Source organism: Diospyros lotus, chromosome 13, assembly GCF_014633365.1.
Source record: "Diospyros lotus cultivar Yz01 chromosome 13, ASM1463336v1, whole genome shotgun sequence".
NCBI lineage: Eukaryota > Viridiplantae > Streptophyta > Magnoliopsida > Ericales > Ebenaceae > Diospyros > Diospyros lotus.
Window position 1 is genome coordinate 35,722,315 of NC_068350.1, and position 11,435 is coordinate 35,733,749.

Sequence of the window (11,435 nt, forward strand, 5' to 3'; positions counted from 1 at the left end):
GAGAGAGCGAGAGGGAGAGCGAGAGGGAGAGCGCTACAAGTTAAGAAGGGACTCAGAGTGGGGGGTCCCTCGTGCAAGTCTGTATCGTCGTTATTGTCGAAATTTGGCGGAGCCCTCGCCAGGATTAATAATCCGAGGTTTCTGATATGGCGTCAAGACCCGTTGTTGAACATAATAACATGGGTATGTCTCTTCTCCAAAAGTCGTTTCCGTTCGTTCTCTGTATGCCTTCCCCATTCATTAATCTCCTTATCTATGATCAATACAACTGTTTTGGATTCATTAGTTTTTCTGGGTGTTTCACTCGTGTATTCATCTTCAAGACAAGCGATTTTCTTGATTATTCTCTCTGTTTTTTTCGTGTTTGTGAGTCCTATTTTTCTGACAGATTTTCTTGTGAATAGAAGCAGTCGCAGGTGAGGCGGTTGCTGCCGGCGGGAAGCAGAAGAAAAACGCCGATGCCCAAGGAAGAAACCGCCGGGCTCTCGGCGATATCGGCAACCTTGTCCCTACTGTTCGAGGAATCGATGCCAAACAGATCTCCCGCCCCGTCACAAGGTTCCCCCCTGCCTCTCTACGATATATGTTCTCTTAGAAGAAACACGGGACTCAAAACAATCTATTTTCGTGCCGAATTGAATGAATTATACGAATCATAAACCTAGCGCTCTGTGATTCTGCAGGAGTTTCTGCGCCCAGTTACTTGCGAATGCACAAGCTGCCGCGGCAGCTGAAAACAAGAAGTTGCAGAAAGGTGTCCCAGATGGAGCCATTGTTGCTCAACCAGCCGACGCCGGAAAAGGAGTTGCCGTGACGAAGGCGGTACAGAGGAAAGTCGCCGTCAAGCCGAAACCCGAAACCGTGATTGAGATAAGTCCAGACGCTGAAGAAGATGCCAAGAAGGAAAAGCGTGCGAACAAGAAAAGGCCAGAGCAAGGTGGAGCGTCTGACAGAAAGAAGGCCCAGTCTCTTACTTCAGTCCTTACTGCTCGAAGCAAGGTGATTTTCAATCCAAAATGTGGTTAAAAATGCAAATCCAGATGCAGTTACCAATACAAGTTGGATTCCAAATTACAATTTTCTTCTGAAAATTGATAAGAACATTGCAGGCTGCTTGCGGGTTAGCTGAGAAGGCAAAGCAGCAGGTTGTGGACATTGATGCTGCGGATGTGGATAACGATTTGGCCGCCGTTGAATACGTTGAAGATATATACAAGTTCTACAAGCTGGCAGAGGTGAATGGTTTTCTCTTAATCTGTAATTTTCTCCTTAATTGGTGTAATTTTCTCTTAATCCGTGTAACTGTGTCGCTGCAGAATGAGAGCAGAGTCCACGATTACATGGACTCACAACCGGAGATCAACGAGAGAATGAGATCCATTCTGGTGGATTGGCTGATAGAAGTTCACCTCAAGTTCGAGCTGATGCCGGAGACTCTGTATCTGACCGCAAACATCGTTGATCGGTACCTTGCTTCGACGACGGTGCGGAGGCGGGAGCTGCAGCTTCTGGGCATGGCCGCCATGCTCATCGCCTCCAAATACGAGGAAATCTGGGCCCCGGAAGTGAACGATTTCGTCTGCATCTCCGACAGAGCTTACACCAACGAACAGGTGTTGGTAATGGAGAAAAGCATCCTGGGAAGTCTCGAATGGAACCTCACTGTCCCCACGCCTTACGTCTTCCTCGCCCGCTTCATCAAGGCCTCGGTCCCCGACCAAGACGTAAGCAGCGGCCTTCAGTTTTTTGTTTTCGGTTTTTCAGTCTTCAGTATTCCTTTTCACTGTCCTAAAACTGTTCAGGTTGAAAACATGGCGTATTTTCTGGGGGAGTTGGGGATTATGGGCTACGACGCCATAATCTTCTGCCCGTCGATGCTGGCCGCCTCGGCCGTGTACGCCGCTCGGTGCACCCTCAGCAAGAGCCCCCTCTGGAACGAGACGCTGAAGCTGCACACTGGCTTCTCAGAGCCACAGCTGATGTGAGTTTTCCAATCCAAAGGGTCTCTGTCTCTCTCATTCTTTCTTTCTTGTGTGAATCAATCAAATGCTGATGAATTTTCTCCTGAACAACAGGGACTGTGCCAAGCTTCTGGTTGGTTTCCACTCGGGAGCAGCAGAAAGCAAGCTCAAGGCCATCTATAGGAAGTACTCGAAGCCTGAGAAGGGCAGCGTTGCATTGCTGCCACCGGCCAAAGCTTTGTTGGCCGCCACCACATCATGAACAAACTCTTGTTTCTTCATCTTAATGTATTTTTTGCGTCATTGAGAAATCCATTGACCAAGATGTCGCTGACTGTTCAAACTTGCTTTCTACTTCATTCATGCAAATTGATCAAAAATCCATGATATCCAACCCGACTTATAAATGGATTAAGACCCATGTCCCAGAATAATGAACTTGGGTCCAATACAAATGAATTTAGAATGAAGTATATTATTTGTCAGATCTAAATCTCCCAGTCCATGACACGCAATACTTCCATTAGAAGTTTTACTTTCTTCTTCCAAACAAAAATACTTCCCCCTTTTGTACTAACTTATCAATGGAATCCCGTTTGGTGGGTGGCACAGTTAAGCAATAAACGTGGATTAGATTTATATAAGAAGGCAGGAATCTTGGAATGGAAGTCAAAAGCTGGGTATTAAATGGGCAAATACAAGAAGGGGGGGGGGGGGGGGGGGGGGGGGGCCTTACTATCACCGCAACCAAACAGAGGCGCAGGGGGGTTTATTATTGGGGATCATGAAAAAAGCATCTTTTGTGGGTTGGATGAGATAATTGAGTGATGATCTTAAAAATCAAAGCCCTCGTTTGATTCATTCCCACATCATATCTATTATCCACAGAGCTCACGCGCTCCCAAAGTCACCCACCCTTTTAAAGCATTTCTCTAATCCCAATCATGTCCCCTCCCTTGCCTTCTTCTCCTTCACCTCCCACTCTCCACCCCACTCCACGCGCCCATCAATATCCATTTGATTAGGGCTTAAGAACAACCACCCCTACCCCTAGTTAAGGTTAGAGACAAGGTAAGCAAGACCTTCTCCCACTCTATCTTATTGTCGTCACTAGTGAAAAGTATCATCTATAAGTATCATCTATGATACATATTATGAGTTAAGGTTAGAGACAAGGTAGGCCAAGACCTTCCCCCACCCTATCTTATTGTCATCACTAGTGAAAAGTATCATCTATGATATATATGAATTAATATGAACCAAGGGAGAAATTATCGATAATTTTTCAATGACGCAAGTTGTCATTTTTTGAGAAAAAAAAAATTGTGAAAGACCCTCAAATGCTATGAATATGATTGTCCAAAGAGTTGTGAGAAAAAGCATAACAATGAAACAAACAGTGAATAACAAAGGATAATGAATTTTTTCAAAGTATAGGAAAAACTAATCTATCTCGTACTTATTGATATTTATCCTCTTATATTTGTGAAAGTTTATTTATTAGTAAAAATTTATACTTTTAAGAGTCTTAGATTTATGATATGATGATATACATTAGTCTCTCTTATCTTATATGGTGAGACTATGTTGAATTAAATATATCATCTTTAATTTTCCTAAATTAGTCGGGCAACTTCTCATTTTAATTTACAATCCTAAAATATCAAATGTGTATGCGTCACATAAATATGTTAGACTTGCCTCTTCTATTACATATGTTTATGTACAATCATTATATAATGTTCGATCACTATAAAATATTAATATGATTAAAATTATGTTGTTTGAACTAAATCTTAGACTTGCGATATTTGTACACATGCTTTGCACATGCTTTGGAGAGTGGAATGCTGTGATAATAAGTGATATATAATGCCACAGTTTTTATTAGTTAAATGATGAAATTACTTATATTTATTGTCGTCACATTAATAATAAACACTCATATAATAAATGATTATTTAAATAATTATAAAATATTAATGTGATAAAATCATCACATATTTGTTAATATAATGACACATGATATAATCTTGTCGAATGAACATTCTACTATTATTTACAATATAACATGCTATATGATCATTTACTAGTATAAAGATTGAAAAAAGAAAAGAAAAGATGAAGGTCGGCTTAATTGAATGTTAACGGAGAAGTAGGAGTGGGATGGATGAGTTGCACGCGCTGTGGAGAGAAATGGGGAGTGGGAATGTATGTGAAAAGGGGGAAGAGAATAATAGGAGTGTGGAATAACGCTCGCTCACTCTCAGGTAGTAAGGAAGGAAGGAAAAGAGCCCCAAATCCCGGAAAAATAAAACCTCATGGAAATCGCATAGAAAGGAGAGAGAGAGGAGAGCATCAGCAACAGTAGCCCATAATAAAAGCTGCAGAGAAGAAAACAAGATCCACCTCGAGCACCTCTCCACCACCAACTTCCTAATTTCATCCCTTCAATCTCTTCCCCCACCCCAGACCCCCCCCTCAATTTCATTCTTCAATCTCCACTTTTCCCTCAATTCACCATGCCAATCGAGTCAAAACCCACGATTTAGCCCTTTCCTTGCTTGCTCTCCTTTCGTCCGTTGCAAAATCACAATCCCCAGAAATCTCGAGCCCTTAGAGAGAGAGAGACGGAAATTTGGTGGATAGATTAACTAATTCTCAATTGGGTTTTCTAGATTTTTGGGAGGATTGAATTGGGTTTTTCTGGGTGGGAGCGGATTCATTATGAGGGAAGAGGATTGTAATTGGTTCTCCAAGTGGGAAGAGGAGCTGCCGTCGCCGGAAGAGCTTATGCCCTTGTCTCAAACCCTGATTACGCCCGATCTCGCCATCGCTTTCGATATTCCAAACCCCAATAGTAGCTCCCAACCACAAGCCCCGCCGCCGCCGCCTCCTCCGCCTCCGCCTCCTTCGTCGGCGGAATTCGACTCGGCCGAGCTGGGAACGGGATCCGCCGGCGACGAGCCCGCCCGGACCCTCAAACGGCCACGCCTCGTCTGGACGCCGCAGCTCCACAAGCGGTTCGTGGACGCCGTAGCCCACTTGGGCATCAAGAACGCCGTCCCCAAGACCATAATGCAGCTCATGAGCGTCGACGGCTTGACGCGCGAGAACGTCGCCAGCCATCTCCAGAAGTACCGCCTCTACTTGAAGCGTATGCAAGGGATTTCGACAGGAGGAGGCGCCAACGGCGCTGCCGGTGGCGCTGGCGGAGCGTTGGCTCCCGGCGGGGACCCCGCCACCGATCATTTGTTCGCGAGCTCGCCGGTGCCGCCGCATTTCTTGCCGTATGTTCCGGTGGCGGCGCTGCAGCACCACCCGCAGATGGCGGCGGTGGCTGGGCATCCGCAGCTGCAGTCGCCGTATCGGCAAATGGGGCATTATGGGTCGCAGCCGCACGGGCAATTCGAGCATCCGTTTATCAGTAGGCAATCACAGCCTGTTCAAAGAATGGGGGCGCCACTGCACAATTCTGTAGCTTCCTACGCGGAGGACGTTGATTCGGGCACGGCGGTGAATGGGAGGAAAGTCCTCACTCTGTTTCCAACTGGGGAGGATTGAATTTGGGTAAAATTTGCCTTCTTTTTCCACCTTTCCTTGTCAATTTGGTGTCTGGGTCACTTTGTGCATGGACTTACTTCTTAGAGTTTGGCATTAGAGCTTTTCTTCTTGTTAGTGTTAATGGGAGTAATTGGCATTGGGATCTCATGCAATTCCAGATGGACTAGATGGAGCTAATGCTATCTGTCTGCCAATTTGGTTAATTTTGTCATAACTAATGTTGGAAGGGTAGACTCAATTCCAGTGTCTTTTAAGTTACTTGACTTTCTGTGCTTGTAATTAAGTAATTGGTAGTCAGTAGTCTATTTTCTCTAGTTGGCTTCTAGTGAGTGATATTCGTAGTGATGTCACTCTTGTGGGGCGAATAACTCTCTGGACACGTCGATTATTGCAGTCATAGTGGTGTCTTGTTCATGCTGTTTCCCATCACTTCCATGCTAGTTTAAGTTGCTGTGTTTTCTTACAACGGAGTCTTCATCTTTTGGGAGAATTGATATCAGTGGTGGTGATTTTTGTGGCTCAGTGAAGATTTACAACATCACAAGCTTGCAGGTAGAGATGAATAATGCTCGCACAGAACTATATATACTCCCTAGAGATCATACAGTGGCATTTATGTCATGGACAGCATAATTGAATTTGATATCGGGTTTCCTGGCAACTTCAAGTAGTCTAGTGTTACATATCTAGTTCTTTGTTTCCTAATTAGTGTCATGTAGATGTGAGTCCTGCTTGTTGTAAATTGTGTGTCATCGAAGAGAACTTGAACCTGATATTTTGGCAACTAAGACAAATTCAGTTTGATATTATTAGAATGTGAATGTTGCTTTAATGCTCCATGATTGGTAGCCGCATTTACCACAAATATTTGTTTTTAGGTAGCTTATTTTTCAAGCTCTTGTTAAATGGTATGTTTTCATTCATTGTATGTTATATCATTTCTTTCTTTCTTTTTTTCTTATTAACTATGTGTCTTAATTTTCATAAAATATGAAATATATTACAAATCAGTACCAAATCTTTAGTTATCAGCATAAACAACCGTTTCTAAGCCAAGAGCAAAGAATGTTGAGTGAAGAGTGTTAAGTGAACTATTTGTGATTGAATTGGCTGCTTCAAAATAGGGTAAGCATTTGCTATCTCTTAGTATATGCAGTTCAAGGCAGCTTTACAATTGCCATCTGATAAGCTAATAGTTTTTTTTTTTTTTTGGATAGATTGATTAAGCTAATAGTTAACATAACCTTTTAGTGGATTAGAGCTAGCTTATTGGAAGCTCATTATACCGTATAATTCTATTTGCTTACTCAAAAAATGCATATAGCATTCATTAGTGAAGTTTCAGTTGATATTTCTGTTTTTGATTATGGTTCTGTTTAGTGCTCATTGAAAAATGATATGCATAATTAATGAGCCAAACCATGGCTGGTATTCCCTTTGTTGCTAAGAAACAGGAAATAAAAACTTTAAAATCTTTAAACCATTCAGGTTTTAGTATTTCTTCTGGTTCCAACTATAATTTCACGTTTCCTCTTACTTCCTGGCAACCAAATTCAGCATCTGGTGCATATCATGCTTTATGGTGGTCATAGATTGCAGAGGTCCAGAGCATCACCCAAGACATTCAGTTTTCAAATTCAAAAATGATTTTACCCAGAATTTACTCTTTATGATAGCACTATACGCATCCATTGAAGTGTCATATTACTTGGTTGTATGCCACTATTTCTCCCATAGTAAATGGAAAGACAGTATCAGCATCAATTTATATGTCTTCCTTTTTGTTATTATTGTTATTTTTAATTTTAAATCTTGCGATAACTGGATATCCTTGTGGATCCACCCAAGGAAGCAAAGAACTTATTTGTTCTTGGGTTTCTACTGTAATTCTCAAGTTTCTGCTTGTTTGTTTTGGTCTAGTTGATAGAATTTTCATAATTCAGTGCCCATTGTTTTCATTGATTCATTTTCTTGTTTAGATGAAGTTCTTCATCTCCCAAAGTTTATGAGACAAAATGTAGTCTACCATTTGACTGATTAGAATGAAACATTGTTGTATTCACCCCAAGTTTGTAGTATGATGAGCAGATAGATTCCTCTCTCTTAGAATTCCTGCCTGAATATTGTAGATTTTTTATTCAAGTATTTTATCAAGGGCTATAGAAGTGTCATCCCCTCTTTCCTGAAACCCTTTTTCTTCTGCTTGCTAGGTTTCAGAGCATTAGGGCCAAGGTCCTTTGATTTGAGTGTATTTCCAAGTGATATTTCAAGATTTGGTATTTTGATTTGACAACTCATTTCAAGCCTGTTTGAATGTATTTGCAGTGTTCATCCAAGGTGATTTTTTCTCTATTAATTACTTTTCCATATGAAGATGGTGTTGAAATTTCATCTCCTCATTCCCTCAGTGTCAGGAAAGGCACCCAACATAAAATTTTGCCACGTTGTTCTTTTGCATGGGTTGTATTGTTAATGTAACTTTTACAAGTCAATTGACATTAAAATGTCGTACCACCGATAAGGTGCAATTAATGATGATAAATTATGATTACTTTAATGATCTAGAATTTAATACTATGCAGTCTAGAACTTCAGGATCTTGCTCAGTACATCCAGGATGGTGGGAACACCCAAATTTTTGGTTACCTCATTGATCTGGGAATTTAATATTTGCTTGGTCTATCATGGATTACATTTGTTACCTTGTTTGGTTGTACTTCGATTGCTCATCAAACTTAGATTTCAAAAAATGACTATACTGGAGATTGCTAAAGATGCCTTTATTGTAAAAACAACTAGGACTGAAGAAGTTCTTGAGAGTCTAAATATGTTCGATAACTGCCCATTTCTTGAGAGTCCAGATTTGTCTGATAGTTGTTCATTTGAAATTAGGATTTATCAATGGAAAGTAAGAGGAAAAGAAAATGAAATAATGTATATATGCATCTTGGCATGCACACAAGAAGAATTATTTTCTTTTCATTTTCCTGTTCTTCCACAATCCTGTTCCAAACATGGTGTAAGGGTTTATCTTGGATTCCCATTCTCTTGTTCTTCCAGAACAATAGTTCAACAACATTCATCAACCGGCAGAAAGCATTGCCATTTTGTGTTATTTTCCTCTAATGCACCCTTTTAGGGCTTCCCTACTCTATTTCACTTCCTCCGGCACGCTATCAGCAAAAAATTTGCCTTTCCTTTTTCGGTCAAGTGTTCTGATTGATTGTCACAGCAGAGGAAGTAGGGGAAAAGGCAAAATTGCTAACAAGCAGTTTATTAGACAACTGGTGTTTCGTTGTGATTTTCTGGCTTCTTGTGATGTAATGTTAGACGGAGTTTTCACATTACTGTTTGGTTACTGTTTTTTTTTTTTTTCTGTTTGGATGAATGACTGCTTGTCAAATTCACTGCAAGTGTTCTTGAACTCTTGAAAATTTTCCACTTCATCTTTTTGCCCTGTTACAATGTAGCATGTTGCACGCACGAGGGAGAGTTTTGGTAGCAATAGTAATGTTGTTCCTTTGCGAATGGAAAAGCGACAGGTTCTGAGTCGAGAAAATAGCCTTTTTGCAAAGCAAAGGTAAGTCTCGATAACAAAACTACCCTTCTCCAATTCTCTCTCAAAGCGGGCGTCCCGTACACAAGGACGACCTTTTTTTTAGAGTCTATGTAGCATGTGCGCTAACAGATGAACAAAGCTTCTAGGCAGCCCTGTGCTTTCCTTGAAGCCTGGACTCCATGGAAATGCTCCACATGCATACCCACTGGTTTTCTTTCTTTGCATTTTCATTCATATATGTTAAAGAGTAGATGCCATGTTTGTAGTAAACAACCCCTTTTTGTGCACTTATGCAAGTATCGTGTCACTAAATAACTGCTAATGGCCATTAAACAATCCCAGCATCAACACTCAGCCCTGCACATGGTTATGCAGCTCACGCCAGCCTATATGCTAGAGCTTGAGACTAGGCAGCCCTGAACTAGTAATTAAATAACACTAGCTGCCAGTTGGTACCACATTATTAGTATTATTATTATGTAAGGAACCCTTGTTGCATCTTTGTGTTATCAGTCAATAAATGATGCCCATGTGAATTTTCAAACCCTAATTAGCCACTAAATGGATTTTGCATAGATATCATAGTTGTTGGCTCTTTTATGAATTTTACAATGATAAAATTGTTCTTTTATAATCAGAAGGTCATTTGTTTGAGTTAATAGACAATATCTCTTGTAAGTCCATGTACTAAACATCAAACCTAACTCTCTCCCTTCTATTAATTATATCTCATTTGACAGTTCATGGATGGTAGGATGCATGCGGAGTTTGCCATGCCATTGGGCATCCCCATGTGCTTTCACCTCATATTTTACATTAGGAGGCACTTTACAATTGAGCCATATTCCATTCCATGATCTAGCCCTATTAATTAAAAATAGTGGCATCTCTCATCCAATGGGATAGATACTGTCCTAAATTATTATTCTTTAAGGTGGATGGTTGTTTTTTGGAATCTACAATTAAATATATTTTTTTTATAATCATTGTGAATATATTTTAAATTTTCAAAAGAGAGAAATAGTTCTCCATATTTAATGATAAAACATGTTTTCCTTTTATTTTTTTTTAAACTAAGGATAAAAGTGAGAGAAAACTAAAATTAGTTTGGACTCATCAAAACAATATTGCTAGACGTCTTTTTGATCTGAATAGTGTTATTTTGCTTGATAGATCAACTGAGAGAGTTATTGAAATGTGTCAAAAAAATCAAAATATCTTCGCTGAAATTGCAAATTTTCAAAATCTGTCACTATCTTACTTGTTACTCTCTCTTTTCTCCATAGCCGTCGATGCAACCACCGACTGCTACTGTCTTCGCTTTGTTGCCTTGTTGACCGCCCCTGAGGCGATGCAACAGCGGTTGGCGAGGCGATGGTAACGAGGCTACAGTGACGAGGTGGCAAGGTGAAGGCAGTGGCGATTGGTGGTTGCATCAGCAATCATGGAGAAAGGAGAGAGCAACGAGCAAGACGTGGCATATTTTGCAAATATGTAATTTGGGTGAGGACATTTTGGTCTTTTTGACTCCTTTTGGTAACTTTCTCGATTGATTTGTTGAGTAAAGTAGATTAATTCTTTGATCTTTCTTCTTTCCCATTCTTCTCTTCTTTGCTTGTCTTCTTTTTTTTGCTATCTGGGAACGAGAAGATGAAGCATTGGCAAGCAATAGTAAAGAAGACAAAGATGATGTGATGTTGGAGATGATAGGGCGAATGAACAAGAAGAAACAACGTAGGCAATGGCAAAATAGGCAGCATAAAGAAGCAACGTAGGCAAAGGCACAAGCGCAGTTTGCAAATTTAGGTTATGCGACGTCCCTTATTTGCCACAGGGGCTTCATCTTCCTCGGTCCATTCGTAGATTTGCAAACTGGGCATGCGTCGTTGCTTGCATTGATTCTTCTCATCACCTATTTCGCCATCACCTACATTGCTTCTTTTCGTTCATTGTTGGTGCTTTATCTTCCTAGGGGGTGTTTGTTAACCAAGATAAGAGGGAGAAAATGTCAGATATGTGAAACATTTCGGATGTTTGGCCTTTCCAACATATTTGTTAAACTTATCTGGCCATCTCCGAAAAAGTTCTCATCTAAGAGCTTTTTGTAGGTAAGTCTCAATTACCTATATGTCCCTTGTATGATGGAAATCTTGGAATGTTTTTCAGTATTATTTTAACCTTCTATATTTTGGTCCGAAAAATATTCCAAACTTATCTTGATGTCTTTTATCTTGTTCATTTTAACAAATGCTCCCTAGGTCCATTTGCCTCATCATCTTCGGCGTCACAATGTTTCATCATCTCCATCATCTTTGCATTGTCATCTCTGGCGTCACAATGTCCCATCATCT

General features: G+C 40.6%; 2 protein-coding genes across 8 annotated transcripts; both read left to right on the top strand.

Moving 5' to 3' along the window:
• LOC127788837 (G2/mitotic-specific cyclin S13-7-like) lies at window positions 1-2,304 on the top strand. 3 transcript variants are annotated; one of them, XM_052317473.1, is made up of 7 exons: window positions 1-183; window positions 405-558; window positions 684-999; window positions 1,110-1,235; window positions 1,317-1,724; window positions 1,803-1,981; window positions 2,076-2,304. In XM_052317473.1, exons 1-7 carry the CDS (start codon window positions 147-149, stop codon window positions 2,221-2,223), a joined length of 1,368 nt encoding a protein of 455 aa, XP_052173433.1. In that variant the 5' UTR covers window positions 1-146; the 3' UTR covers window positions 2,224-2,304. The 3 variants fall into 3 exon arrangements, with proteins under 3 accessions (XP_052173433.1, XP_052173434.1, XP_052173435.1); XM_052317474.1 differs by having other exon boundaries at window positions 408-558; XM_052317475.1 differs by having other exon boundaries at window positions 411-558.
• Window positions 2,305-4,228: 1,924 nt separating this feature from the next.
• On the top strand, window positions 4,229-10,386 carry LOC127788838 (transcription factor MYBC1-like). Of its 5 annotated transcripts, none has more exons than XR_008020460.1 (3): window positions 4,229-5,531; window positions 8,996-9,105; window positions 10,371-10,386. XR_008020460.1 is itself a non-coding variant. In XM_052317477.1 (2 exons), the coding sequence occupies exon 1, from the start codon at window positions 4,689-4,691 to the stop codon at window positions 5,523-5,525; it is 837 nt and encodes a 278-aa protein (XP_052173437.1). In that variant the 5' UTR covers window positions 4,229-4,688; the 3' UTR covers window positions 5,526-5,531; window positions 7,736-8,076. The 5 variants fall into 5 exon arrangements, 2 of the variants coding, with proteins under 2 accessions (XP_052173437.1, XP_052173436.1); XR_008020459.1 differs by lacking the exon at window positions 10,371-10,386 and adding an exon at window positions 9,825-10,336; XR_008020458.1 differs by lacking the exon at window positions 10,371-10,386 and adding an exon at window positions 7,736-7,862 and having other exon boundaries at window positions 8,996-9,804.
• The last annotated feature ends 1,049 nt before the right edge of the window (window positions 10,387-11,435 follow it).

Coding starts and splice junctions, on each gene's coding strand:
- LOC127788837 (XM_052317473.1), top strand. CDS start 147: ATGGCGTCAAGACCCGTTGTTGAACATAATAACATGG. Junction 184..404: donor TGTTGAACATAATAACATGG/GTATGTCTCTTC, acceptor TCTTGTGAATAG/AAGCAGTCGCAGGTGAGGCG. Junction 559..683: donor ATCTCCCGCCCCGTCACAAG/GTTCCCCCCTGC, acceptor GTGATTCTGCAG/GAGTTTCTGCGCCCAGTTAC.
- LOC127788838 (XM_052317477.1), top strand. CDS start 4,689: ATGAGGGAAGAGGATTGTAATTGGTTCTCCAAGTGGGAAGAGGAGCTG.